The 26,074-nt window shown below is 50.3% G+C and overlaps 2 protein-coding genes across 4 annotated transcripts; both read right to left on the bottom strand.

Annotated features, from left to right (window-relative positions):
- Positions 1–207: 207 nt before the first annotated feature.
- LOC308069067 (2-hydroxyacylsphingosine 1-beta-galactosyltransferase-like) lies at positions 208–13,608 on the bottom strand. 3 transcript variants are annotated; one of them, XM_080400804.1, is made up of 7 exons: positions 12,896–13,608; positions 5,995–6,842; positions 2,984–3,123; positions 2,712–2,788; positions 2,109–2,328; positions 1,734–1,816; positions 208–1,147 (listed from the first exon to the last, which is right to left on the bottom strand). In XM_080400804.1, exons 2-7 carry the CDS (start codon positions 6,838–6,840, stop codon positions 867–869), a joined length of 1,647 nt encoding a protein of 548 aa, XP_080256930.1. In that variant the 5' UTR covers positions 6,841–6,842; positions 12,896–13,608; the 3' UTR covers positions 208–866. The 3 variants fall into 3 exon arrangements, with proteins under 3 accessions (XP_080256930.1, XP_080256932.1, XP_080256931.1); XM_080400806.1 differs by lacking the exon at positions 1,734–1,816; XM_080400805.1 differs by lacking the exon at positions 12,896–13,608 and having other exon boundaries at positions 5,995–12,889.
- Positions 13,609–14,034: 426 nt separating this feature from the next.
- NOLC1 (nucleolar and coiled-body phosphoprotein 1) lies at positions 14,035–25,769 on the bottom strand. The gene is made up of 14 exons (XM_080400802.1): positions 25,612–25,769; positions 25,389–25,444; positions 25,177–25,298; positions 23,493–23,608; positions 22,577–22,718; positions 21,945–22,048; positions 21,092–21,242; positions 20,080–20,220; positions 19,569–19,658; positions 18,495–18,641; positions 17,715–18,269; positions 16,883–16,995; positions 16,439–16,519; positions 14,035–16,156 (listed from the first exon to the last, which is right to left on the bottom strand). The coding sequence occupies exons 1-14, from the start codon at positions 25,720–25,722 to the stop codon at positions 15,998–16,000; spliced, it is 2,088 nt and encodes a 695-aa protein (XP_080256928.1). The 5' UTR covers positions 25,723–25,769; the 3' UTR covers positions 14,035–15,997.
- Between the last annotated feature and the right edge of the window lie 305 nt (positions 25,770–26,074).

Raw genomic sequence — 26,074 nt, 5'->3', positions numbered from 1 at the left:
GTGTCACATGCTGGCGGGGAGGGAAGGCACTGCCTGAAATCCTGTGGGAAGACCAAAAGGAATTGCTGGTGGAGGTTTGTAGGGATCCAGAGGTATGCGGCGACCATAGCAGCAGCGACAAGAAGGGAAACGCACTTAATCTTGCTTGAACAACATCCTGTCACAAGGATCACAGGTCCACATTAAACCAAGGCCAGAGAACTTCCACACAGGAGAAAGAATATAACTTTATTTTAAAAAATAATAATTTAGCTCAAACACAAATAGGATGGCTTGATTGAAGCAGGAAGAACAATATTTACCCACAGAACTTAAACCAGACCGATTTCATTCTCTTGTAGGTGATACTTTCAGTGCCCTTCCCTGTCCACAGCTCTACGCGAGTTCCTCACCTGCATATAAAGGAATCCTGACCCCCAGGGCTCTGGGTAACAAGGCAGAGGAGAAAAGGGTGTCTGCCACACATGAAATGTTATTCTTACCTCCAGAGCCTCCGCAGAAGATCCAAAAAGCCCAAAGAGCAACACCAACATCTAACCTGACTTGCAATACAAAGGGAACAACCTGCACATCTCCCTGGAAGTCTACCTACCCATGCCCCATTCCCAGCATCCTGGCCAAGTGCATTCACCCACGCCTGAGCCCGCGCCCCCGCCCCCAGCGCCGCACACCGAGGTGTGCACGCAGGTCCCTGCAGCGCTCCTCCCTCCCCTCTCCTCACCCAGACCTGCCGATCTTTCGCCTCGCTCCGTGCCTGCGTGCCATACATTTCTTGGCACGGCAGCAGTTCATTTCACAGTGACGGGATGTGCCCTGGGACATGCTGAGCCACTACTGCAACTTCTTCTCTTCTGTGAAGTGGCCTTTCATGCAGTTGCCATTCTGGTACATGGGGCTGCCCCCCTTCCTTCTGCACCACACCACGCACTTGTGGAGGGCGAATCCAACACCAGCCAGACACAACAAGAGAAGAGCCAAGATGTCCAGGCAGAAGTACTCATATAAGGAGAGGTCGTAAACAGCTGGGCGAAGATACGGTGCCCCGTCATGACGGAGGATGTACTCCAGCCAGTACACTGTCCTGTTGAGAGCGTGCATCGGTCTGTCCAGGTGCAAAGCCGAGATGAGCTTGGCTGCTTTTCTGTAGCTGCAAGGGGAGAAGACAAGAAGTTATCCTTCTGACAGGAGCTCCGTCGTTGAAAACTGGTCTGCGGTGTCCACTGGAGCTTTCAAGTCCCAAATAATGCTTCGGGGTAGCAGCAAACTTCTTCCATGATTCTCTTCACATATGCCTCTGAAAGCCAGTCTGATGGCAAGCGTTAGCCATGGCAGTGTGAAGCAGAGCATGCTTCACTTTGTGTTTTGCTAACAAGGCTGGCAGCTCAGCTCCCAAGTCCCTGCTCAGTGGGTTCATGGGGGTTGTTGCTTTCCGAGGGGAGTCTGCACCCAAAGACCTCACCAGCAACAGCCGCACACTTGATGACTTGCCAAATCCTTTAAGGTACAGTTTCACCCACCTTAACAACTTATGCTGAAGTCAGTAGTTGAGAGCTCCTAGTAGGTAACCCCCCAAAAATAATAATAATAAAAATAATCAAGGTCTCTGACAGCACTTCCAACACTAGCAGCTGCATGCACCCCATTAGAAAGTGGGAGCCCTGCATCACTGCGCTGCAGCAGATCTAGGAAAGGGCAGAGTATCTGGCTGTCAGAAGGAATGGAGGGAGTGTTACCTGCAGTCCCCTCTCTGTGCTGTTTGGGCAAGACCAGGGACATCCCAAGGTGAGGTTGTGATCCCACTTTCCCTGATGACAGGCTGGTGTTAAAAGGAGAAGAGGTTGTGCCTCAGCATCTCAGAGAGCTTTCTAAGAAAATTACAGAGTCAAACAGGACTGGACCACGCTCCCTAACAGCAGATGCTGCAGCATCTCCTCCTGGACCGCATCTCAGGATGCTGAGGCACTAACAAGTCTGGCCGCCTGAGCCATGCTTGCAGCTCTGCTCGGTCTAGGAGCCACCACAGGCTGCACAGGGTTCCACACAAAGACACAGTGGTCCCTACGCACAGCCTGCATCGAGGAAGAGCTCAGTGCTTCCCGATGCCTCACCTGGGGTCAGAGATAACTGTGACGACAGCCTGGTAAAGATCCTCTTCTTTTACTCTGCTCCAGTCCATGAGGATACCCATGCCCTTTGCCTGCACTCTGGTCATGATGTCAAACTGGTCCCCATAGAAAGGAAACCCCACCACTGGCACCCCATGATAAATTGCCTCAAATACACCGTTCATCCCGCAGTGGCTGACAAAGGCTTTCACGTTGGGGTGGCCTGTGGGCAAAGAAACAGCAGCAGGTCAGTGCCTTCCACGCTGGAACAGGGCTGCTGGTGTCTTCCTCAGCACACAGCGCTGATGTTTACTGTTTAGGGAAAGCCAGGCATGCTGAGCAGAGTATGTTACCCTTTGGGAACACACCTGCCTTTTGGTAGCCCCAAACTTGCTGAGTAGCACCTGGAGGAGGAGGGAGATAGGGGCCAAGATGCAGCTTCAAGCAGGTGTTAGGCAAGGACCATGTTTTGTACAAATTAGACTCACAACAAGCAACAGACTTAGACCCACACAGGTGCTGCTGTCCTCACATGCCTTTGCTGTGGTTTGGGCTAAACTCCAGGGATGTTGCTAGTGGCACACACACACAGAGCCCAGCCCTTACCTAGCAGGTCGTTCTGGGGCAGCCACCCCATCATCAGCGTATTCTCACCCAGGTTTCTTGGCTTCTGCCCAAAGTATCTGTGGGAGGAGATAAAGGTTGGGGGTGGCGGGGGGGAGGGGGAGAAAAGAAACACAAGGGAAAAGAAGCACACAGAGTAATTATAAATTCAATCAGATCAAGAGATGGAAAGCAAATTCTGTGTTTTGAGATGAATCATTCCTCAACACTGATTTTCATCCAACTCATTAAAAGGAATCCCATCCCCTCCTCACCTCCACACCACCCTCTGCGGGAGGCGAGCGAACGCGCCAGCCATCTTCTCCACCAAATCGCTCGGAAGAGCTCGGATCCCAATGCCAAAGGAGACAACAACAACACCTGCATCTGCTGCTTCCACCCAGAGACGCAGACCCTGCAGGCAAAACACACACAGCTGCCTTGAAGTCTTGTTGGAGAAAGGCCCTTCCCACCACTGCTTCTGCCAGCAGAAAGTTGTCTGCTTTGGACTTGGAAGAAGCCAAGTCCACCTGGAGCACAAAGCTACGTGGTTTTCACCAGGCAATGAACTCTAAAACCACTGTGATTTCTGCACCCAGCCAGGCAGAAATTACTTGAGCACCTGCTAGGCTTGGGAGCTTGCAGGGAGGTGTCCAGACCTGGCATTTCATACATTACCTCCTGCTTCAGTGTTAATGCAATTACTCTTTGGCAAGGCGGGCTCTGGAAACACAGGGCCCACACAGGAGCAGCCAGAGCAGAGAAGGAAATTGGAGTAAAAAAAGAGGAAGGCTATTTTCCACCACTGCTAAGGCAGGAGGCCTGTCAGTGCCTCCAGCCCAGTCTGGTACAACAGACCAGACTGTGCAGGCAGAGCCAGAAGCATCTCGCCGAGATTCCCCACAAATGCTTCAACGTCGAAGGCTCCTGGAGGCGGCAGGAGGTTTTGCCATCTTGCCGGGAGGCTTCTATCCACCCTTGACAGCTACTTGCAGACAGCAGATTTAGGTTTTTTGGTCACTGGGCAGCGGTGGGTACAGCTCCAGCAAACACCACTGTTGTTTGTCTTTCATCTGGAGGCTGCCCCTAACAGCTGTGTATCTAGAACACTCCCTATTTTTTTCCAGCCAGGGCCAGAAGGCTGCAGGGAGAAGAAATCAGGCACCACAGCTGCCGTGGAGCAAACACAGACTATTCCCTTTTATGCCAGGCTGGGCTGAGCCTATTTCTCCTTATGGATCCTGCTTGGCTTCAAGTTTCCCGTGTGCCCCAGTCAGGAGCACTTCAGGGAAGTTTCACAAAGTCTGTCTATGGACAGGAATACTTCCTTGAAATAAACACCACAGAAGAACATCAAGGGGAAAAAAATAGCTCTTCCTGTTATTAAAGGAGAAAAATAGGATAATTAATTCAGAATATTAATATTCTGAATATAAATATATTAATATGATATTAATATAATAATGAATATAAAATATTATAGTAGTGTACAGGTTGGAGGATTTTAGTACAGAGGAGTTAAAAAGCCTATTGTAGTGGTTTTGCCTGGGGATATTTGTCTTCGTTGTGTGCTTCAGGGACTCAGACCAATCTTTGCAGATATGCTTAAAAAGCCCTAAAACAACTCAACAGCCAAGAATCAAAGAAGTTTTCAACTAAGGGATTTTGGTTTCTCCATCCTCTTTGGGTTCACATCCTTTAAGCAACACAACCACCAAAACTGCTAAAGAAGAGAAAACCCTAGTTTTACTTTTCTAAATTACAGTGACTCATAAAACAATGATTACGTTATCCATTCTAATTGGGCCTTAGCATTTGACTTGCAGAAACAGCGTGAAAGTTGCTAGGGAAGCACAGCTGACCACCAAAAGTTCTCACCATCTCTCAAACACACATTGGTGTTTCACAGAGTCCTAATTAGAGGAACCGATCACAGCGTTTCAAACACGAGGAAATAAACACCTTCATCACGTAACTGCTCCAGTTCACACGGGAGATTTCTTAAGCTACATCTAGACCTCTAGAGACCCTTCTCTTCTGCTGGCATCCCATAACCTGGATGCGAACACACCTACCCACTGGCACGACCGCCACCACCTACCGCAGGGCCCCACTCTCATCGCCATCGCTCTGCCCTCAGGCGCCCTGGGCTCTGTTCTGGAAGCCATGAAGCACATGAGTAATGCCCCAGCAAACAACTCCCTTCTTTACAGGGCAGGCACGTACGCGGCCAGGTTGGACCAAGCCAGCGTTTTGCAAGAGCTGTGAGGTAGCCGTGCTCTGACGTGGCTTTCGGAGCACCCTACGTGAGCTGCACTGCCTGCATGCCGTGCCCCACGGGAAAGGGTGATGTGCAGCCGAATGCATCCAGAGAACTTCTGTTCTCAAGCACCTAACCTCGCTTTTTCCTTTTAACTGGAAAAAAAAAATCAGCACTCACTGTCGCAATTAAAGCTGCCAGAGATCTTGACAAGCCTCGAATCATATGAAACTTGAATCTTTTCTCCATTTCAGTCCCTCAGCCAGGACATCAGGACAACCTGACTGCCCAAGTGTCATTATCCCACTTTATCCCCTCCCAGTGCTTGTAAAAGTGGGAAGGCAATGGGAGGAATGGCAGACAAGTCTGCTCTGTTCCAGTATTGCCTTCAGTTGGAGCATTTAAGAGCTCGTAACTCTGGATTTATTACTGGGGATAGTGTGGCACAGGCCACAGAAAGACTCTGGGATGCCTGGGGAGTTTTCTCTCAGGGCTGGACCTTGAGGAAAAGGAGATGATACACTTCAGCTCTGCACACCTTGGAATTCCACATTGAATTTGGTGGGGGAAACAAGCACAGCTTTCCCCTATGTGTTCTTAAAACTACAAGCTCGAGGGCAGAAATGCCCTGAAAGAAATAGGATCAAGGAGGAATTTCTGGATTGACATAAATCATGGATGAAGCAATGGAGACTCTTCTTCCCACTTCCACTTCAAGTGTAGGAACAAACATACTACTCATGATCAGATCCCAGGGGCAACACTGCCAATCCAGGACTCCCACATGCTATCTTCCATGGACAGTGAAACCAAATCCCGCTTCAGGGTGGACAACTTAATTCCACACCCTCCCTGCAACCCTAAGATCCTCACTGTTCCCAGTCTCCTTGCCGCACCCAAGCGCCAAAACACAGCAGCTTTCCAGGCTCCTGGGGCTTCAGAGCAGAGGTTCTTCAAAAGGAGGTCTGTACTGGATAACTCCCTGGGTTGATGTGCCATCACAACTTAGAGCTTTCCTGCACTTACCACTGGAAGGGGCTTTGCAGGCTCAGCAAGGATCCCCCCTGTGAAAATGACATGGGGGAGCGTTGGGCGGGGAAAGTCCAGCACGACGTCATTACAGAGGAAGAAGAGGCTAGTTCCATGGACAAGGTCCAACATGGATGTCTTGGGCTCCACCCTGTGCTTCTCCATGAGACGCTCAAACTTGGGCAGGATGACCAACTTTGTAGCCACACGGGTGATCATGTAGACTAGGAGATTCCAAGTCCTACCAAAGAAGCCCATCTTGTCTGTCATCAGGGAGTTAAACTCAGGGACGTAGGCAATGGGGGAAGTAGCACCAATCTCTGCTGGAAACCAGAAGCCAGTGGAGATCACAGCATATTTGACACGGAGGATGTGGGCCAGGATAAAGCCGCACATCTCATTGGGGTCCACCAGCAGGAGATCAAAGTGCTCACGCTGGAGTTTCTGCAGAAGGGTGGAGTTTCCCAGCACCAGGTCACAGTTTTCCAGGTACTTCTCCAAAAACGAAAACATCTCCAGAGAGGTCATCTTCCCTTGGAAGACACGCTTTATCTTCTCCTGCACCCAGGCGTCCGCACTCTCTGTGCTGAAGATACCCCAGTACCTTTGCACACGGAAGCCAGGCAGGTAGGTTTCCACATCCCGACTCTCATGAAGAAGCAGCACGGGGTCATGGCCTCGGTCAGTCAGCGCCTCTGCCACTCGCATGAAGACTCGCAAGTGGCTGTCAAAGACGACGGTGGGCATGATCAACACCTTGGCACAGTGGGATGGCTCCAGAGCGAATGCAGCCACTAGGAAGAGAAGAGCAGCAGGACCCGGTAGCACCTTTATCATCTTCATTGCTGCAAGGAGAGAAAGATGCCATTAATATAGTATGAAATGCTCCATCATGTACCTGGGCAACTGACAACTAGGGTTGTAGCTGCAGACCAGAAGCTTGTGAGCTGGGAGTGACCTGGAGTCCATCGCTGGAAAAAAAACAAACAACCAGAAAGCCAACAAAAAGCAATTTTAAAAAAGCCATAAAAACACACCCACAAATCCCCAACAAAGTCAGGTATCATGGTGTATCAGGGGAGTTTTCCAGAAATTCAAACCCACTTCTCTGTGCTCCCACCGCTCAGGAGCCAGCAGACCCACCTGCAGAGGGTCAGGGAGGGTGAGTGGCTGGAGGAGCTCTGCTAGGTCACAGCACCAGCACCGCCACTGGCTGCTCAGCCCCCAGTTACCACTACCGACCCAGCCGGATCTCATTTCTATTTCTGCCCAGCCAGAATGGCCGGTTCCCTCGGAGCCCTTGATGTCTGTGATCTCGCTGGGAGACCTGTGGAGCCCGGTGGGGACGCTGCGAGGCACGCTCCGGCTTCGGCCCTCACGAGGCTGCCAAGCCACCTTGCCCAGCGCAGCCGGGCGGGAGCGAGCCCGGCACAGGGCAGGACCCTCTGCGGGGAACCGCAGCCCCGGGGAGCCCTGCCACAGAGCAGCCATGGGAGGGTGGGGAGGCTCCAGGGAAAGGGCTGGGAAAGGAAAGCAGGCGCCAGGATGCTGATGCACTGGAAGAAGGCAAACCCAGAAGGCAGCCCCAGAGATAACGCGCAACACCCGCAGCATGCTGACGCCCCTTAGTCACACTCCTACGGCCGCCATCCCACCCCCAGCTTGGTGAAACACCCAACGTCTCTGTTGTGCAAGGGATGTTGCTACATCACTGGAAGCGAACGCACCTCACCCACACCTCACATTATTTTGGGAGAAGAATTAAGCGATAATTATTTGGGAATAGTTAGAAGCATAGCCATGTCCTGAGGACCCAGTTCAGACATGCTAGGAAGGTGGGGGGCGGGGGGGAGTTATGATGGGAACAATGATAAGCAGATTTTGGATGGCCCCCTACGCTGAGCCCAGGGGGGCTGCAGGGATGTGGTTGAGCAGAATTTGGTACAAGATTTTTTGCCAGCCTCTCCGCTATTGCCTGATCAATTAAGAGGCAGTAAAGAAAGTCATGGATAAGATCCAATCTTATCCAATCTTCAGACTCCCCTCAGCAGCTGGGTATCTCTGGCCAGCAACAGCATGTGGGGGCGCAGACATGGCAGAGTAGAAGTGCCATGCTCTCCCCACCTCCTGCACCGCTTCCCTGTCCCAAGTGGGGACAAGACATGGGAAAGAAACAGGGCAGCCACCAGCGGAGACCCTCCCCTGTCTTAAAGGCAACCCCTACGAGCGCCCACATTCCCACCCAGGGCCAGCTGAGTGGCTGTGCCTGCAGAAGACACGAGAAACATGAGAAATGCTGGCAGATACCAAGGGGGTGGTCAGACCCACAGAGCAAGAGCTCCAGGAGGATGAAGGCAAAGTCAATGGGCTGGAGAGAAGAGGGCAGAAGCCCTGCGAGGAAATTTAAGGATATGGCCAGCATCCTGCGTCCCTGCCAGTGGGAACAGGCTGGCCTGTGCCAGCAGGCTGGTTGCCACGGAGCTACAGCCCACAGAGCTGGTCTAGTTCTCAGCATACTTGATGGGGGGGGGGGGGATTTATCCTGCTCAACAGCAGGGAAGGTAAAGCATTCAGCTACGGCATGGTGCAGCACATCCAGAGCACATGCAGTCTCCAGAGGAGAGAGGAAGGGACAGCAGCCCAGTACTGCTGGGCTTCCCCAGGCCAGCAGGAGCTCCGGACAGGCTCCATGGCAGCAACAGGTGTAGGCTTGTCCCAGGGCACCTAGTAGGTCACACACATGTGTAAGTATGCTGAGAAGAGCAGCAGAAATGGTTTTATGTGTGGGGTGGGGTGTGTTTTCTCATTGAGCAACAAGTAAAAGGTGAAGAAACAGCACAGGTGAAAGGTAGTTATTTAAAAGAAAAAATTTGTCACCCATCTTCAGCAACGGCTGTGTCCTGACACAGACCTACGCGCTAGATGTTGCTGAGACCCTCAGCTCTGCCAGGACCCTCTAGGGGCTACCAGCATGCACATGACAAGCAAGCTGTCGACCTCAGCCCTCTGGCCAGGGGCAGGTGCTGGCACAGGAGGCTTACAAACTGCTCTTGGCTGCTTCATCCCTTCTAACATCAGGAGCAACCCCTACAGGTGCTGGCTCAGGGACCCCTTCTCCCTGCCCAGGCATCAAGGGAGACTGTAAATCTTCCAAAGTGGTGAGAGGATGCTAGGCTGCAGGAAGGGACCTTTTTTCTACCACCAGTGCCAATCTCTGCTCCATGCACCCCTGGAGAGGTACCCTGGCCATGGCTCCATCCCCAGATCAATCAGAGTTTCAGCCAGGCACATCCCTGCTTTTTAGGCAAATACCAGCTCAAAGGGCAGCACTCTGCTCTTTGTCCCCTGTTCAGTAGCCAGTCACTGTTAGTATCTCAGGCTGGTAGCAAAGGGGAAAGACAAACCAGCCTGTAAGCACGGAAGGGCTAGATGGCCTCGCAGTCCACCTGCTCGCCTCATTGTTTACCTGTTACCAGCACCAGACAACGAAGGTGCCCCAGGAGCTTTGCAGCAGGGTCCTCCTGCACAGGGTGCTGGCTGTAGGCCAGTGGGCTTCCATGAAGCCTCTGAACCGCTGGGCACGGGAACGTGATGCTGCGGGGAGGTGAATTCACAGCATGCGCCTTGGCAGAAGCATGAAATGCAAGTAAGCAACAGATCCCACGCTTGATCTGAGAATGGAGCAGACAGAACCACCTCCTTGCTTGCAGTCTGAAAGGACAGGGCTAGGGGCTAAATATTGCAAGAAGTAACACTGCCACTGCCAGGAGAAGGCTTGCAGAGCAGACCCTTCCCTGTTTTCATGAGAAGCACTCAGTAAAGCCACACCGACCGGCTGATGTACGCAGAGCAACCCTCCAAACACCACCATTAACACTGACAGCCAGAAGTCAGGGTTCAACAAAACTACTGAAAAAGCCCATGCCACAAAAGCTTCAGTTTCACTGCTTCAGCAAGCAGGGCAGGGTGGGCATCTCAGCAAGAGCCAGGACCAGAGCCTGCTGCAGGAGGGGTGGACAGGGGGAAGCCCCCTCATGACATCCCCCTGTCCTGCGTGTCTGGCCGCCCTCTACTGCTGGCAGTTTGCTTTTAAAGCCACGGCAGGGCATTGGCATTGGGGTGGGAGGCAGCAGAAAGGGTGCAGAGAGAAAACAGCCTTCTGAATTCCCCTACCCTGAAAAAAACTCTTACTGGGCTGAAATCTGCCCCTTGATTTTGCCCTGTTTAACACATTTGACAGGGAACGACTTTGGTATCGATGGAAAATTACATCAATTTAACTTAAGTAACTGAAAAACTACAGCTCTAAAGAGAGATGTTTAATTCAGGTGATTTTTACTAGTTTGAAGTACTAAAACCTCTGACAGCAAGCAGTCTAGGCAGGGAAGCCCATGAAGAAAGAGCAGTGAATGGACTCCAGTGCAAGGACGCTGCTGCTTATGTCTCTCCCTTTCCTCCAGTATTGTGTTGCCTAGTTCCTGCAATGGGCTTGGAAGCCCATATTAACAGGGCACAATTATTTCCCTTCCTGCATCCTAGTCTCTATCCAGCTCTTGCCCACCATAAGAAGAAATGTTTTCAGTGTAAACTTCTCAAGAGTTAACAAAGCAGCACAACTCATTTGAAGCCACAAGGAAATGCATCTTCCACTTGGATGCTCAAAACTCTTCCTGGAATAAGAAACCAAAGTTTGCCTCATCTGTTGGATATGATCCAGAAAAAACAGGGCCATCTGCTACCATCAAGTTCATGACAGCCAGCCTGGCTGTGGCTAATTTATGGAAGCCAAAACCGGGTGCAAGCAGGCGGGTAAGCAGCTGGCAGAGCAATTCTGCCACTGTGGGAAGATGTCACACTACAAGCAGGAGCTGCCCAGGGGAATCTCTAGTAAAAACCTAGAGGATGCAATGCTGTATAAAGTAAACTTAATAAACAGCACGTTGAAAAAGGGAAGTCTAACCATCAACCACATCCAACTCAGTGCTTGGTGGGTTTCTGTGCTCTGGTTTTGGGTTACCAGAGACACCTGTTTCACCAGAGCCATCACCTGGGGAAACAACACTAACACTAAAATACTAATGTTAGTATTGCAGTATACCAATACTAGTATTAATACAGAAAACAACAAGCAAGAAAAAAAAGCCACCTCCCCTTCAAATATAAGCCTCCCCGGGCAGCCTACAGCCCCAAGTTTTTTAAAATACCATCTGCACACAGACTAAACAGCGCACAGATGATCTGCACAAAACACTGTACCTTTCTGGCGTTTTTCTTTCAACATCTTCACAGCAGCTCACGAGAAACACAGAGAATGAAGAAAGCCCAGACCCCAAAAGACTCAAGGGAACAACCACAGCAGTGATCAAGTCAGCATCAGAACAACCTGTGCTTTGCACCACGCTCAGCACTACTGCTTCCACACCGTGGCATCAGAAGCACTCTGCTTGTCCTCATCCATTTTGGACAAAAGCTGATGTCGTTCCCAATCAGTTCCAAACTTTTAGGACTTTGGTCCATCTTCAACATCCTTCCTGGCTCATCTGAGTTTTACTGGGGAAGCTCTACAGGCAAGGTGGAAATCTGTGGGCCAGCAGGAGGTGGGCAGTCCATAGGACACAGCCAGGGAACTGTGGTACTAAAGAAAATACTGGTCCATAACAACTGAGAAAAGAAAAAGGTCTCTAACTCACACACCTGCAACAACTTGAGCTGGGGGATGGCATAAAACACCACACACCTGCTTCCCCACCTGGCCTCTCACCATCCCACCTAGGTGGTGAGCAAGGTTCCCCCTACTCCACATCCACAGGCTGCCCAGCTGTTTTCTGACATGGACAGAGGGTTTGTGCCCCCCCAGTGCTCCACAACAGCAAGTTCCTCCAGGTGGCCTTTCCCCCTCACTTGTAACATGCTTGCAAGGCAGCGGCAGCCGACGCCAGGCTGTGCTCCCTGTGAGTGGTCCCAGGTCTAGCTGCAGTGTGGGAGCACCTGGGAATATCATTTGTAATCCCTGGATACAGGAGACAGAAAGGCTTGGGGCCATTTCCAAATATTCGCCTGAGCCATACATCTCGACATGAGAGCACACAACGGTTCTGTGCAGGGTTTGGTCTTAAGAAGCAATTACACCTGTACAGCAGCCAAGCTGAGCAGGTTCTGGAGGCTGCAGAGAAAGCTGGAGAGGTGCGACCGACCAGGCTGCAGAGAAGCAGCCAGGAGCAGGGAGGAAGCAAGTCTTCCGCTTACTGCCCTGTCACTTCAGCTTCTTTCTACAGAGAAGGGCCACGTTTTAAGTCATTAAACATCCCAGAAGGTTGTGAAACCTTGTGTAGGAAGCGCTGGGGATTGATAGAGTCCTGACAGACAAGTCTGATCACATTTGGCAGAAGCAGAGAAGCTAGAGACGCTTACTTATCTTCAGTAAGCCAAGTGACACCCCCACGTTAAAGAAAAAAAAAAAAGGAAAGGCAAACCCAGACCAAACAGCTTCTTGGCTCGGAGCGCCCCGGAGGAACGAGACCTGGCTGAGCTGCCACAACCAAAGCGGGGGATGCCTGGGGCTAGGCGGCCGGGCAGGAGCAGAGGATGCTCCCGGGACCCGCTCCCGGGACCCCCTCCCGGAGGGGCATGAGGCGAGTCACAGCAGCGCTTCCAGCGCCCGCCCAGGTGCCGAAGCTCCAGCCCCGCACGGCTCAGCCGGCGCTGGGCCCCCGCTGCGCCCCGGCCGGGGGCTCAGCCCACCCCGCAGCGCCCACCCGCACCGAGCCGACCCCCGCGGGCAGGGGGACCCCCGCCCAGCCTCCCCCTCCTCTCGGCACGGCGAGCTGCCCCCGGTGCGCGGACGGGCAGCAGGAGGAGCAGCGGCCACGGCCTTGCGGATCCCCGCCCCGGCACCCACCTGAGCGAGCGCGGCCGGCGGCGCGGCCCGGTGCGCACGCAGAGCCGAGGCGGCGCTGGGACGGGAGCAGCCGCCCGCCTCCCCCTTTCAGCCCGGGCGGGGCCGGGCGGGGCCCACGGGCCGCCCCGGGCCGGGCGGGGGGAGCGCGGAGAGCCGCCCCCGCCACCCCAGCCCGCGGCTCCCGCCCTGCCCCCTGCCCCGCCCGAGCATCCCCCAGCGAGCGGGGTCCCCGCACCCCTCCTGACGCCGCATCCCCCCAGCGAGCGGGGTCCCCGCATCTCTCCTGCCTCACTGCACTCCAGCGAGCAGTGCCCGGCTGGGATGCTCACAGGGCCAGGACGCCATCCTCCTGCGCACACGTTACTGGGGACAGCAGAACGGGGAGCACGCACAGGGGAGCTCGGGCGCGGGGGACCGCGTTCCAGGGCACCCCAAGGGTTTGGCACACGGGTGCCCGGCTCGCCCAGCTCCAGCGCTGAGCCCAGCCGGAGCCGCGCAGGGAAGCCGGGCTGGGCGCGCAGGGCCGCGGAGCGCAGGGCTGCAGGTCACCGGGCAGCGGCCGAGCCTGCGCGGGGAGCTGCCCCCCCCAGCGCCTCACGGAGCGTCACCCCAGCCGCCGGGGGAGCCCCCACCTTTCCCAGCCCCCCCTTTCCAGAGGCGTAGCAGGGGCGTAAAACCAAGCGCGGGAGCACACAAGAGCTGCGCCCGCCCTGCCCGTCGCGCACACGGTCACCGAGGAGGAAGGGAACTAAGGGGACTACCAGAAACCAGTTCTGGTAACCAGGTATATACGGAAATGTTTGCCAACGCCTGTTGCTTCTTATTCCCACAGGCCAGTGCCGCTTATGTTACACTGCATTTGGTTGTGATGTTTGAGAAGAGCTAACCGGATATTCTGGTGAGAAAGGGACTCGACCAACCTGTTTGTCCCAATAGAAGCAAATATAATTCTAGAGTTTTATCAGTTTTATCCAAATTTCTTAGAAAGCCCTTTGACAGCCAGCTGCACAGGCCACCTTTCACTCCTGAAGGCCTGTTACATGCATGTGAGCATCTACCTAGACAAGACATATACAGTGCTGCAGTATCCCCAGCACCAACACCATCCCTTTTCACACACCTTTAACTATCAGATCCACTCGCATTACAAAGGCAGCAATCTTTTTTATTTTCGACACATTAAAATTCTCACACCTAAAATACCCCCAAAACATAGAAAGTAGTTACAAAGTTTTAATTTCAAATATAAGCTCCCGTAACCAGATGGAGGTTGACAAATCACAAGCAAGATGTTCAAATGCCCAGGCAGAAAATCCTCCCTTCCCACTTTCCTTCAGCCCCTAACCTTTAATTCCTTGTAGTAACCGTGGTCTCCTGCATCCCTCTGCACCGCAGCCCAGAATGCACAGTGATTGTGCAAGCCAGAGGGGGAAGTCCTGAAAAATGCTCATCGGAACAAGTTGCAGCTCATGTATATGGGGGTGGCTCCTCAAGCCTAATCCAACCCTCAATTAGGTGACACTGCTTTGCGCAGAAATGCAGCTTCCTGTAATAACAGGGTTCTCCCCACTCTCGCCCTTGGGGGAGGGAATGGAAACATGGCAATCGGGCCCTGCACAGACTCTCGGTGGCTGGCAGTTTCATGAGACGGGGCAAGCAGTTCTGACAGCCCACCGGCCCATTCTGCAAACACACACTACCACTGTTCAGGTCACACTGGCTATGGGCTCAGCAGCCTGCTCCACAAATTAAATTCGACTTAACCCACCTAACACGGGGAAAAAAGTAGCTGCGGGAACCACTTTCTACCAGATGTGAGTCACACTAGAAATATGGTTGCAGTCGAACAGCTGGAGGCAAAACAAGCCCCCCTCTCAGCAGCAGCAAACCATTACGTTACCTCAGTTGCTCACAAAGTCTCAGTTTAGGCTCCAAGTTACTGAACTTGTTTGAGGCTCCCCATACGGAACATGTACTTGTAGCCAACACTTCAAACCTTACAGCATCAGGCTTTATTTGCCTTAGTGCTACAGGGAAACTGGCATTTTACTTCTCGAGAGGGACTTAACAGATGGAAGACAGCTCAAAGAGCAAGTGATCCAACCCAGAAAAGAAATTTAAGGCATTAATGATACATTCTTCTCGACTCCTAACAGGCTGCACGGCACATGCTGCTGGGAGTAAGCGTAAGCTGGCACGTTTCGTGTTCAGAGAGAACAAGGAGTAACACCACATGGCAGTCAGAGCCTCTGTAACAAAAACACAGCAAAAAGCAGTGCAGGGTAGAAAAGAGGGCATGATCTCCTCTGCCTCCTTACCCGTTCCCACTGAGCCAAACGTCACAACCTCCACTTTCCAGCTACATTCCCAACCAAGGTGTTACCAAGTCTGCCACAGCAGTACTATAGACTTTGGTCTTTCTGACAATAGCCCCCAGCTTGCAACTACAATAGTTACTCAACTCCTAAGGTGTATTTAGACTCCACTTCTCCAAGTACTCTGGTTAGTGGCCTCAACAGGAGTGGAAGGAAGAGGAAGATAGGGATTTATTGCAAGGTGAAACCATAGAAGAAGGAAATCAAAAAGACTTGGTCACACTGCAACTTGAAAAGTCATGTGGGGCTGGTTATTACAGCCAGAGGGTTCAAATCACTTGTTGCTCTTACAGTAACTAGCCAAAGGCAAGTTACAATACTTGCCATTTCACAGGTATCAAGAGTTAAACTGGCTGAAAAAGAAGTGGGAGGTTAAGATACATGAGAATGATTTATCTTCCTTCTACTAGATGGGAAGGAAACCAAAACGAAAAATCACTGCCAGCCTTTTAAAATAAGACTGTAGAAAATTTAAGTCTTGGAGGTCACCCTAGTGGTGCCAGTAACACCAGCTCAAGGATGGTTCCAAAGTAGGGGCTTAAACCAGAATAAGAAATAAAAGGGGGAAACATCGAACCATTCTCCCACATCCCCACACTGGAACTGCCTGCCCTGCAATGGGCTAGGGGAGGTAGCGTTCCAGGCAGGCTTGACATCCACAATGTCCACATGCCCACCCAAACCATTCTGGTGAGCAGATGGTTTATAAATTCTGAAGGAAACATTCTCAGTCACTTTCAAACTTGACGGAATTGACTTGGGTCGATATAGTGCCCCCACGGTAGCTGCCTCGTTTTTTCTTTGTCTTCTCATGGCGGAAAGATTTGCCTTTAGTGTATTTCAGGATATTGTTAGCCTTCTCACCCCAGTCACCAGCTGCTCCTTTCTGTGAGGGTTGAAGGAGGAAAGGAAAAAAATTCAGGTCAGCACCCAAGAGGGTAGAGGCAATGCTTTGCACCTCACCCTACCCAGCAAACACCAGTACATTGACACTGGAGCTGGTACCACTCCCACACACCTCCTGCCAGCGCTCACATGCCTCTTACCACCACCTCCTGGTGGAAAACGTTTCCACCAAAAAGACTCCCCGCAAGCGTGCCGAGGTTGCTCTGCTGATGCATATTTGCGTAGGTCAAGCGTTACTGCTCTGGGCACTACCTAGCCCTACCTTTGCTTCAAATGAGTTATCAGCAACACGGGCATCCAGCTCAATCTCTTCCTCCCTTACGCGGCGGAATGGAGAGGCTGGCTGTTAAAGAAAATAAGATTCAGTAAGCACATACACATGCATGATACCCCCCTAGTGACAACCTTCTTCCCTCCTTTCCCTGCAACGGTGGAGCTCTGTTCACATCACTTCCACCTTTAAGTATTTCTCAGGTTCTTAATTCTTTCCCTTCTTATCAGACAGCTCAGGGATGCTCCTACGCAAGCATATCCAATCAACATTTGCCAGAATAACATTATACACCTGCGTGCACTTCCCAGTGTTCTCCAGACAAGGTTCAATTGCAAAACCAGAAGTAATCCTGTGGGCCCAGCCTCTCCCCAGAACAAACCTCCTTGTTCAGGAGGCCTCTCCCACAAGTCACCACAGTCCACCCTCACTCACCTGTTTCACCTTGGGAACTGTGTGTGGTGTTTTGGCTTTGATCTTTGCTTTTTTACTGTGTGGTGTCTCTGACTCCTGAACATCTTCCCTCTTCTGTTTCTTCTTGATCGTGCCTATTAGACGTACAGCAGTAAAACTTCAAAAGGGAGTAAGCATGGTGTTGGGAAAGGCAAAGGCATCTCCCCCCCCAAGAATGCTAACCCAGTGTTGACACACAGGTGTAAGAATCAGTCCCTGCATCACTTCACCCAGAAAAGAGACTGCTCTAACAGACACTAATGGCCATTCTGGGTAAGCAACAATTTTGACATCCTATCCTAACGGATAAAGGTAATTTTGTGGAATAGGGTACCTCTATATTGATGATTTAGTGCACTTGAGAAAGTTCTGTTGGTTAAAATTTGCCAGTTCTTGGAGTCACACTGTATGCACTTGCACACATCGCTAGTGCATTCAAAGTTGTTTTGCTCCTGGAGGGATAAAGATTGAGATTGCACATTGGGGCATCACTTGTGGTGGTGTCCCACTCAACAGGGACAAGGTCTTCCAGCAGTATGCCTTGCTCTCTCACTAACAACCTTGTGCATGCACAGATGGCAACTGACAACTGTACAGAAATGTTACCACAAATTCCACTGCCATCAGATATGCAATACAGACAAAAAAGATCACACCAAATTAAAAACTAGCTCTTTTCTCTCAGCACTACACCAGATGGCATAATCTAATAGCACACAGAAACTAGACTGAATATTGTTTAGGAAAAGCTCCCATTCATGTCTAGCTCAGTAACACTACCTGACAGACCCACTTCCCAGACTGTAGGCAATACCTCCATTGACTTCTCCAGTCTCTTCTTCAGAGCTGCTTTCACTGCTGCTACTGCTGCCACCAGCTGGCTTAGACTTCAGTTTGTTTGCTGCTGGTGTGGATGCTTTTGCTTTCTCTGTGGAGGCAGAGGTCTTAGAACCATTCTGTGTCACCTTCCCCACCTTTTTGGGCTTCTTATCCTCTTCGCTGGAACTATCAGATGAGCTGCTGCTACTACTAGAAGCAGCTGCCTTTTTCCCCACAGTTGCTTTTGCTGCTCCTGTAGATTTGGTGGCTGGTTTCACTGCTGGCTTCTTTTCTTCTTCACTGCTTGAACTATCAGAGTCAGAAGTGCCAGCTTTGGGAGCTGGGGTAGAAGGTTTGGATGCCGGCTTACCCACTTTGCCAGCTAATTTAGCTGGAGTGCCTTTCTTCTTCTCCTCCTCAGAGCTGCTTGAGCTGCTATCTGAATCAGAGCTACTTTGTGCTTTCTTTGTGGCTTGTGACTTCTTTGCTGCAGGGGTTGCTGCTTTAGTTGTGGGCTTCACAGGGGCCTTCTTGTCAGAGCTATCAGAATCTAGAACGGAAAGGAAAAGAGTAATCAAGGTAAAGCCTCATTTCTTCAACGTGAAGCTAACCTACAGATTCAATGCTGATGCAACACGCTTCAAAAGCTGCTGGAAACAATGCTGCAAAATCTGTATTCCTGTCCAACCGCACCCTCATACCCTGCCTAGAAACACAGAGGTGTGAGTGAGCACAATGTGTATGTGGAGATTCTCCTTTCCTCCTACCCCAATACCTGAGCTGTCTGAGGAGGAACTCAAGTCTTTCTTTGCTTGTCCAGGCTTGACGGCTACTTTTGCTGGTTTGGAAGTATTCTTTATCACTGGTTGTTTAGCTGGGAGCTTAGTCCCTACCTTCTTCTTGTCATCTTCAGAGCTAGAATCTAGACAAACCAACAAAAAAAGTGTTAAGTTAGTAAGTTTTTGGTGCAAGTTACTTTAGTAACAACAGGTATGTAACTCATGGGGAAGTGAAAAGCAAAAAGGGCTGTCACCCAGTTGAGCCACTAGATAACTGTCAATAAGCAGCATTTGATGAACACCTGAATGATCAAGGGACAGCATTCATGTTTCCATGTATCATCTTTGTTGGGAGGAAGTAGAAACAAGCAGTTCACATTCTTGCCTAATGCATGCACAAGGAAGCAGATGTCTGGAGAATAATGTAGAAGAAGTACAGAATAAGGAACTGAAGAAAGAGAGTACAGGTATCACCAATAACAAACTTGGGGAGAAGAAACACTGAGAAAAGAAGCTGTGTGGTAAAGATCAAAGAACAGGCAAGAAATTACGAGATAAAATTGACAAAGCAGGGAAAGTGAGGTAGCAACAGCACAGTATCTCATTTTAGCTTTTTATTTCCTGTATCAGATGTGTTTAGCAGCAGTCTGAGAATGGACTGGAGACTCCTGTGTACAAATATGCCTTTGTACTGTATGTCACAGCAACCTGGAATGTTAAACCTGACCTATTCCAACATTCCTGCGCACTCCAGTAACAGTCATCAAAACCTCATCAATTTGTGAGAAAGCAGGCAACAAAACCAGAAAACACAGTCTGCAGACAGACAGGCAGCTGCCAGCCACAGTCCCTACCGTGGCACCAGAGGTGCCGAGGTACACAAAAGGAGCACCTTGAACTTGGAGGGGAAATGCAGCACGTCTTGCTAGCTATGGAGACTGTGAAGCTTTCAAGCTCATATGCTAAAGGATTGTACAGATACGTACAGATTGTACAGATAACAACATACAGCAACCTGGCCAATAAAAACATTAATGCAAAAATAATCAAGACTTTATTTCTTGAATTACCTGACTCACTGTCAGAACTGGATTCAGGCTTTTTGGTAGCCACAGCTTTGGTTTGGGGACCAGGGATTGCTTTAGCTACTACTGCTTTGCCTGCAAAAGCAAGTTTAAAATTAACAGACCACATCCACACCAAACCTTTGTCCCAAAACCCAGACCTTTCCAGATGTGGAAAAGCTCCCTTCTCAGTGCACCAGCCATTCAGCCAGCACACTGGAAGCCAAGCAAGGACTTGGCCAGCTGCAGTAATGGGCCTGGCTTATTTCCTCTAAAGTAGATCATGATGACTTTTCAAACCAACACGTACAAAGTAATCTAACCTGCACACACTTTGAATCCGCAAGTTGTACAAAGTGTTATTTGGGATGTCATCAAATTACTCAGAAGCTTCTAGAGAAGCAAATAGCAACACAGACCAAAGTCAAATGGCTTTTTCAAGGAAACCAAGACACTGCCAAAACAGTGTCCACACCATGCAGTACTTCCTCTGCAGCCTCCTCTCCTCACAACTTACCTGCTCCTCCCTTTGGGGGCACCTGCTCTGCCTCATCACTACTGTCTGAAGAGTCACTGCTCTCAGCCTTTTTTGCAGGAGCCTTGGCAAGGCTTTTTTTTGTCTGTGTATCTTGAGGAGGAGGTACAGCACTGTACTGACCTAGGAAGAGAGACAGAGTGTTCAAAAGCCTGCATGGTTATGTGAACAGCACATGAGATGTTTGTTATATCAGAAGTGCTTTATTCTAACTATTTGGTTCCATTTATTCCCCTTCCGTTGCTACAATCAAAGATACCAGCTTACAGGTTACACCCACCCCACTGCAACCTCCTGTTTTCACTGGGAGTTTGACTCTCCTCAGGGTTCAGCAGACCCAACCACCTCTGCAGATTTTTCCTCTACACTTTGAGAAGAATGGGTGCTTGTGTTGCCAAACTTTTTCAGAAAAAAACAGATGTCAGTTTTTGATTGCTTCCATTTACTGCCTTCTCAAATCCTCTGGTTACAGGATCAGACTGAGTTTTGCTGCTTGATCCTCCACTCACATCAGCTCTCTACTGGAATCCTAAAAGCCCTGTATGATACTGAACAGAGGCCCCTTTAGCCCCTCAGCTGGATTGCAACTGAACAGACCTGCATACTTCACACAAAGCATAAACCAGCTTAAATTGCAGCAGTTACAGAATAAAGATACCACTGGCAAATTACTTCCCAAATCCCAGCAGACAGGAAACCTGCAAGAAGAATGTACCTGAAGGCTACCTGAATAGAAGACACGCAAACCAGGCAGAGTCTGTCACAATCCCTCTCACTCCTCATCCTTTACTGAGAGAGGAGCTGAACTGTAAGCTTAGCCTCAACAGCCCACATGAAAAGAGCTGCTGTATTTCTGGTTCACAGTGCCACCAACAGCACCACCTGGAACCTCGTGTGCAGCAAGACCTGCCTGTGCTGTACACACACTTCTCCCAGGACAGTGGGACTCGCAGAAAGCATCGTCCATGTACCTGCTGTGGTATTCAGTACTCACCAGACTTCGGCTTCTGTTTTGCAGGTGGCTTATCATTATCCGAACTGTCAGATGAGTCCTCACTACTGGAACTTTCCTTGGCATGCTTTTTCTTCCCTGGACATGCTTGAGTGGCTGCAGGTTTCGGTAGAAGCGATTTCTTGGGAATAGCCTTATTACAAGAAGGAAAGAAATAATGTAAAAAAAAAGAAGTTACAGAAATCTTGCGGGGACAGCTTGATGGGGATCTTGTTTAACTCTACACCTCACTTAAGAGAGCAAATTTGGAAGACAAAAGGGAAAAGACTAATGAAGATTCTCAAATGCAAATTTTAGGAAACACACAAGCATTATGACCTTTCTGGCCACTCTGCTGTTGTTTTCTGCTGCATGAATCCCCAGTGAGGAGCTCCTCTGACTAAGGGGCACAAAACTGACAAATGATAACAACTGTCAACTGATTTAACACAACTATGGCTTTTTTGTATTGCAGAAAGCATTTTTTAACACTGCCTAGTGGAAAACTCAAAGTTACAGATAGCTAAGCACAGAAGAGTCATGCAAAAGTGAACATGTAATGGAGACTACAATATGGTTATGACACAGTAAGATGTTTTCCTGTAAAAGGAAGGAGCAGAGGAAGTGGTAAGGAGGTATTAGGGAAGAAAGTCAGTGCATGGAGAGGTGCTAGAACACATAATCCCACTGTATAAAGAAGAAGGAGGTCTAAGAGCCCCAAATGCTGTGCTCAGCATCTGTGAGGTCTCTGCCTTTGTCTACACCATTTCACAGGACCTGCAAGACACATGTACCCAACCATACTAGACTACTAGACTTTTACAGTATTCATGAAGTTTTTCACTGTCTAATTTACCTTCTTTGGTGCAGCCTTTTCCTCATCAGAATCTTCACTGCTGCTGCTACTGCTTGCTGCTTTTCCATTGACCACCTTTGTGGCTGCTTGGGCAGCTTTACTTCCTTTTGAGAGAAGTAAAAAGGGACATCAGAAAATATGCCGTGGTAGGTGAGGGGTAATGACATTCAGCATGAAGTATCAGAGAAAGAAAAGAACCACCAGAATCCAATAGGGCAAATTAAGGCAGTACCACAAGACTGTTGGTTTATCCTACTGCAAGCTTAGAGAGTTTTCAGAAAACTATCATTCTAGACCACCAGAAGTCCCAGGACTAAAGGCTAAGTAAAGATCTTCCCTGCCCTTTGAGGGGAAGACCCTGTCAAAAGCATATCTTAAGCAGTTAAGGTTGCTGGTTACAGCTACTTATGCAAACAATGCAGCATTTGAGACCAGATGTTTTATTTACAATCAGTTCTGCACCTTTTCCATGTCAGAAGCAGACTGGCAGTACAATGTACAAATGGCAGTGACAGCAGATTTTCAGACTGTTTGTTAATACATATGCCTTTGCATGTAGGTACAGTCCCCACCACTCCTCCCCTGGGTTTTTTGGTTTTGCACTTTGACTCATAACACACAATAAGATGTACCCATTTTAGGTGTTGCTGGTTTTGGTGGCTGTTTCTTTGGTGCTTCTTCATCTGAGCTGCTCGAGTCAGAGCTGGAACTCTCTGCTTTCTTCTGAGGCTGGATTTTGGCTCCAGCTGGCTTCACCGCAGGTTTTGCACCTTTCTAAACAACAGAAGGGAAAAGTGATTAGCCCTTGTACCCATGAAAAGAAAAAGAGACTAACAACTGGGACATGTAAAGAGAGTATATAAACAGCTTTCACAGAGGTTACCATTTTGACTTGAAAACACCACTCTGCCTAATGGTTACAGCCTGAAAACCTCTGGATAAATTTTCCTCTGGGAAACCTCCCAGCAGCCCGTGGAAGACTTCCTTTGCACCTCAGCCTCCAGTTCTGCCTCTTCAAAATGGGGCAGCTCTGAGGCTGGCACTGTGCTCTTCCTTCTCCAGATTACACTAGTTTGAAGACTGAAAATACTAACTGGGCAACTCTGGTTGGTCTCCTCTAGTGTACACTGACACCATTCTTCACCCCTGTCCCTTCTCAAAACCATGACTGCAGCAAGAAAAAGCAAAGAGAAGATTCTCTTTTTACATATACACACATTTTAAAAAAGATTAAATTTATTACAGTGCTTGCAAATAAATCTTTCTTGGGGGGTGGGAAGTAAGCCCTGGCAATCTTAGGATAAAAGAAAGGAGCAGACCTGGATATGAATTCAAGCGAGTGCTGGATGTGAAATTCATTTTTCATGGGACTAGTCCAAATGGCACATCATCTGCTACAGCAATGTCTTCTTACATTGCACCTGCAGCAGTCGAGGCACTTCATAGCTCAGGAAAAGTGAGCCCAATTTAAAAGAGAGTTCTGCTGGTCAAATTTGCTACTGCCAATCACTGTCAAACATGTATTAGAGTCTGGAAAGAAAAGCTGACCTTTTTTGGCTTCTCCTCCTCCTCTGAATCTGAATCATCACTCGAGTCCTCGCTGCTGCTCTCTGCCTTCTTGGCTGAAGAAACTGCTTTTGCCTTGGGCACAGCTGCTGCTTTAGCTGCAAATGAGGGACACCACGCTGATGGTAAGTTAATTCACAACTTTCATGTACCTATATCCTGCACTAGTGTGTATCAGGGGAAAGGTCATTAAACCATGACTCAAGTTCATAACACTGACTTTGTTTTTTGAGCCAGCAGGGTGCGGTAGAAGACTCCAAAATGGGTAGGCAAGAGGATAAAACCAATTCTAGATTTTTGTCATGTACACACTGAAGTGCAGACTTCCGTCACCAAAAAGGACATCCCACAGGGAAAGCACCCCCATAGGCTGAGGTAACATTAACAGGGTCTCCACACCTTCCAGCTTACAAAAACCCACTGAACAAATGCAGGCTTCCAAAGAGAACCACTGCAAGCTGCATTAAGGTTCCAGGCACTTTGCTTAACATGTTTTAGCCAAATACACTCCTTATGGTTAGTGATTTGCTTTTTAACAACACAGAGCAAAATAAATCATTTTGCCTCAAGTTACAGTTGCAAGTGTCCTTATCAAATAAAGATCAGAAATTCCAAGTGGAATTTCAGCTTTAGGATGGTTCAGGTTGAAGACTCTTTCTATGACTCTCCCTGTCTCTTCCTCCTCTCCCGCAAATCTACTGCTAGACACATACAAACTTGCATATGCTGTAGTTAAGGCAAGGCACAAAATCAATTCCAGGTCAAAAAAAAAGAAAAAATACAGCCTGCCACATATCAAAGTGCAGTGGAGGGACACATTTTTTTGATAGCACTAGGACACAGGCTTGAGAGAAATAAAGGTGGTAACCCTAACACAAGCAGCAGATGAGTAAGGATGCTTGGTACTTCTCTGGACTCAAGGATACTACCCTGCATCAAACAGGTCATAGTGCCCACCAATACAGAGGACCCTAATAAATCTTAGCCATGTAGGACTTCTGTCAAATTATGCGTATTTTAACAAATATGAAAACAATTGTAAAACTTGAATCAGTCTTCCTACAATAGCAAGATGAGAAACCATTCTTTAAAGCTCTCAGTGAAACTGAGCCTCCCTGGAAAACAGTGAGGAAATAAAATCATGAGGTAGCTACTTCCCATTAAGTGAGTACCAGCCCAATCTACATGCACTCAAACCCCAGTTTCACTCAATGTTTAAACCAACACATAATTTGAACGTGCTGAAGCAAGCACAAGTAACCCTGCTGAAATATCCTATCAGTGAGTGTTTGGAAAGCTGAATCTCAATATAGACAAGGTAACAAAGGTGCTACCTCAATAGCACCTTCAAAACTCAACACAGCCCAACGCCTTCACCAGTCTCAGCCAAAAGGGACAAATGGAACGGCTAAAACCTTCCAGTGGACACAAACCATGACGTGCTTTAATTATAACTGGACAGAGATTGCCCTTAGCTAGGATGAACACACACCCTACATGTCATGCGCAAAAGATGCACCAGAAACAAGAGCAGTCAACACAAACCCAGTCCTCGATGGCTGCTGAAGGACCGCAACTGAGCTGCTGAAGCTGAGCGGTACATCCAGGTGAGGGGCCATTGCCACACACCACCCTGGCCTGCCCCGGGGCCGCCCACAAACCCCACCTGGTTTCTTGGCTGGAGGCACCTCGTCCTCCTCGCTGGAGCTGCCATCGCTGCTGGAGGAGGGTTTCCTCTTCACCTGGGGGCCGTTGGCAACCAGCTTCCTCTTCCTGGCCGCTGGAGACCTACGGGGAGAAAGGCTGGGCTGGGCACCTGGAGGCAGGGCCGGCGGCGGGAGCCCAGCACGGCGGAGCCCCGGCCCCCCCGGCACTTACCTCAGCCAGTAACTGAAGATGTCCAGGAGGGAGGCGGCGTTGGGGTCCTGCTCCTTCTGCACCGAGATAGGATGCGTCAGTCTGCCGGCCGGCCAGGCCGCCCCGTGTGCCGTGCCCGGTGTGCCGCCGGCAGGCCGCCCGGGGCCCGCTCCCTGCCCGGGGCCCGCTCCCCGCCCCCCGCTCCCCGCCCCCCGCCGGAGCCCGCTCCCCTCCCCCCCCTCACCGCCGCCGCCTCCTTGGCGAAGGCGCGCGCGGCGCCCTCGAAGCGGTTCTCGCGCAGGAAGGTGAGCACGAAGGGGAAGAGGTCGCTGGGCACCGCGCGCCACGCCGCCATGCTGCCCCGCCGCCACGTGCCGCCTGCGCGCACGCGCGCAGCCGCCACCACGCACGGACGTGCGCACGCGCACGCCGCCGCGGCTCCGCCCACCTCCCGCCATCGTGGCCGGGCTGTGAGGCGTAGCTGCCGCCCCCCGGCAATGGCGGGCGGCGGGCGGGACGGGGCGCGCAGAGGGAGGACCCGTAAGGCACAGCCGGCGTGAGGGGACTGGGGGTGGTGCCGCCCGCCCCTGAGCGAAGGCAGCTTGCGGTGGAGAGGCAGCCTTAGGGCCCGCAGCGGAGGAGGGAGCCGAAACCCGGGATCGCGTGTGTGGCATTAGAAGAGGGAAAACTTCAGTCCGCTTAAACCT

The sequence above is a fragment of the Falco punctatus genome (assembly GCF_963210335.1).
Source record: "Falco punctatus genome assembly, chromosome: 9".
NCBI lineage: Eukaryota > Metazoa > Chordata > Aves > Falconiformes > Falconidae > Falco > Falco punctatus.
The sequence above is the reverse complement of the archived record's forward strand: the minus strand, read 5'-3'. Positions and strand labels throughout refer to the sequence as shown.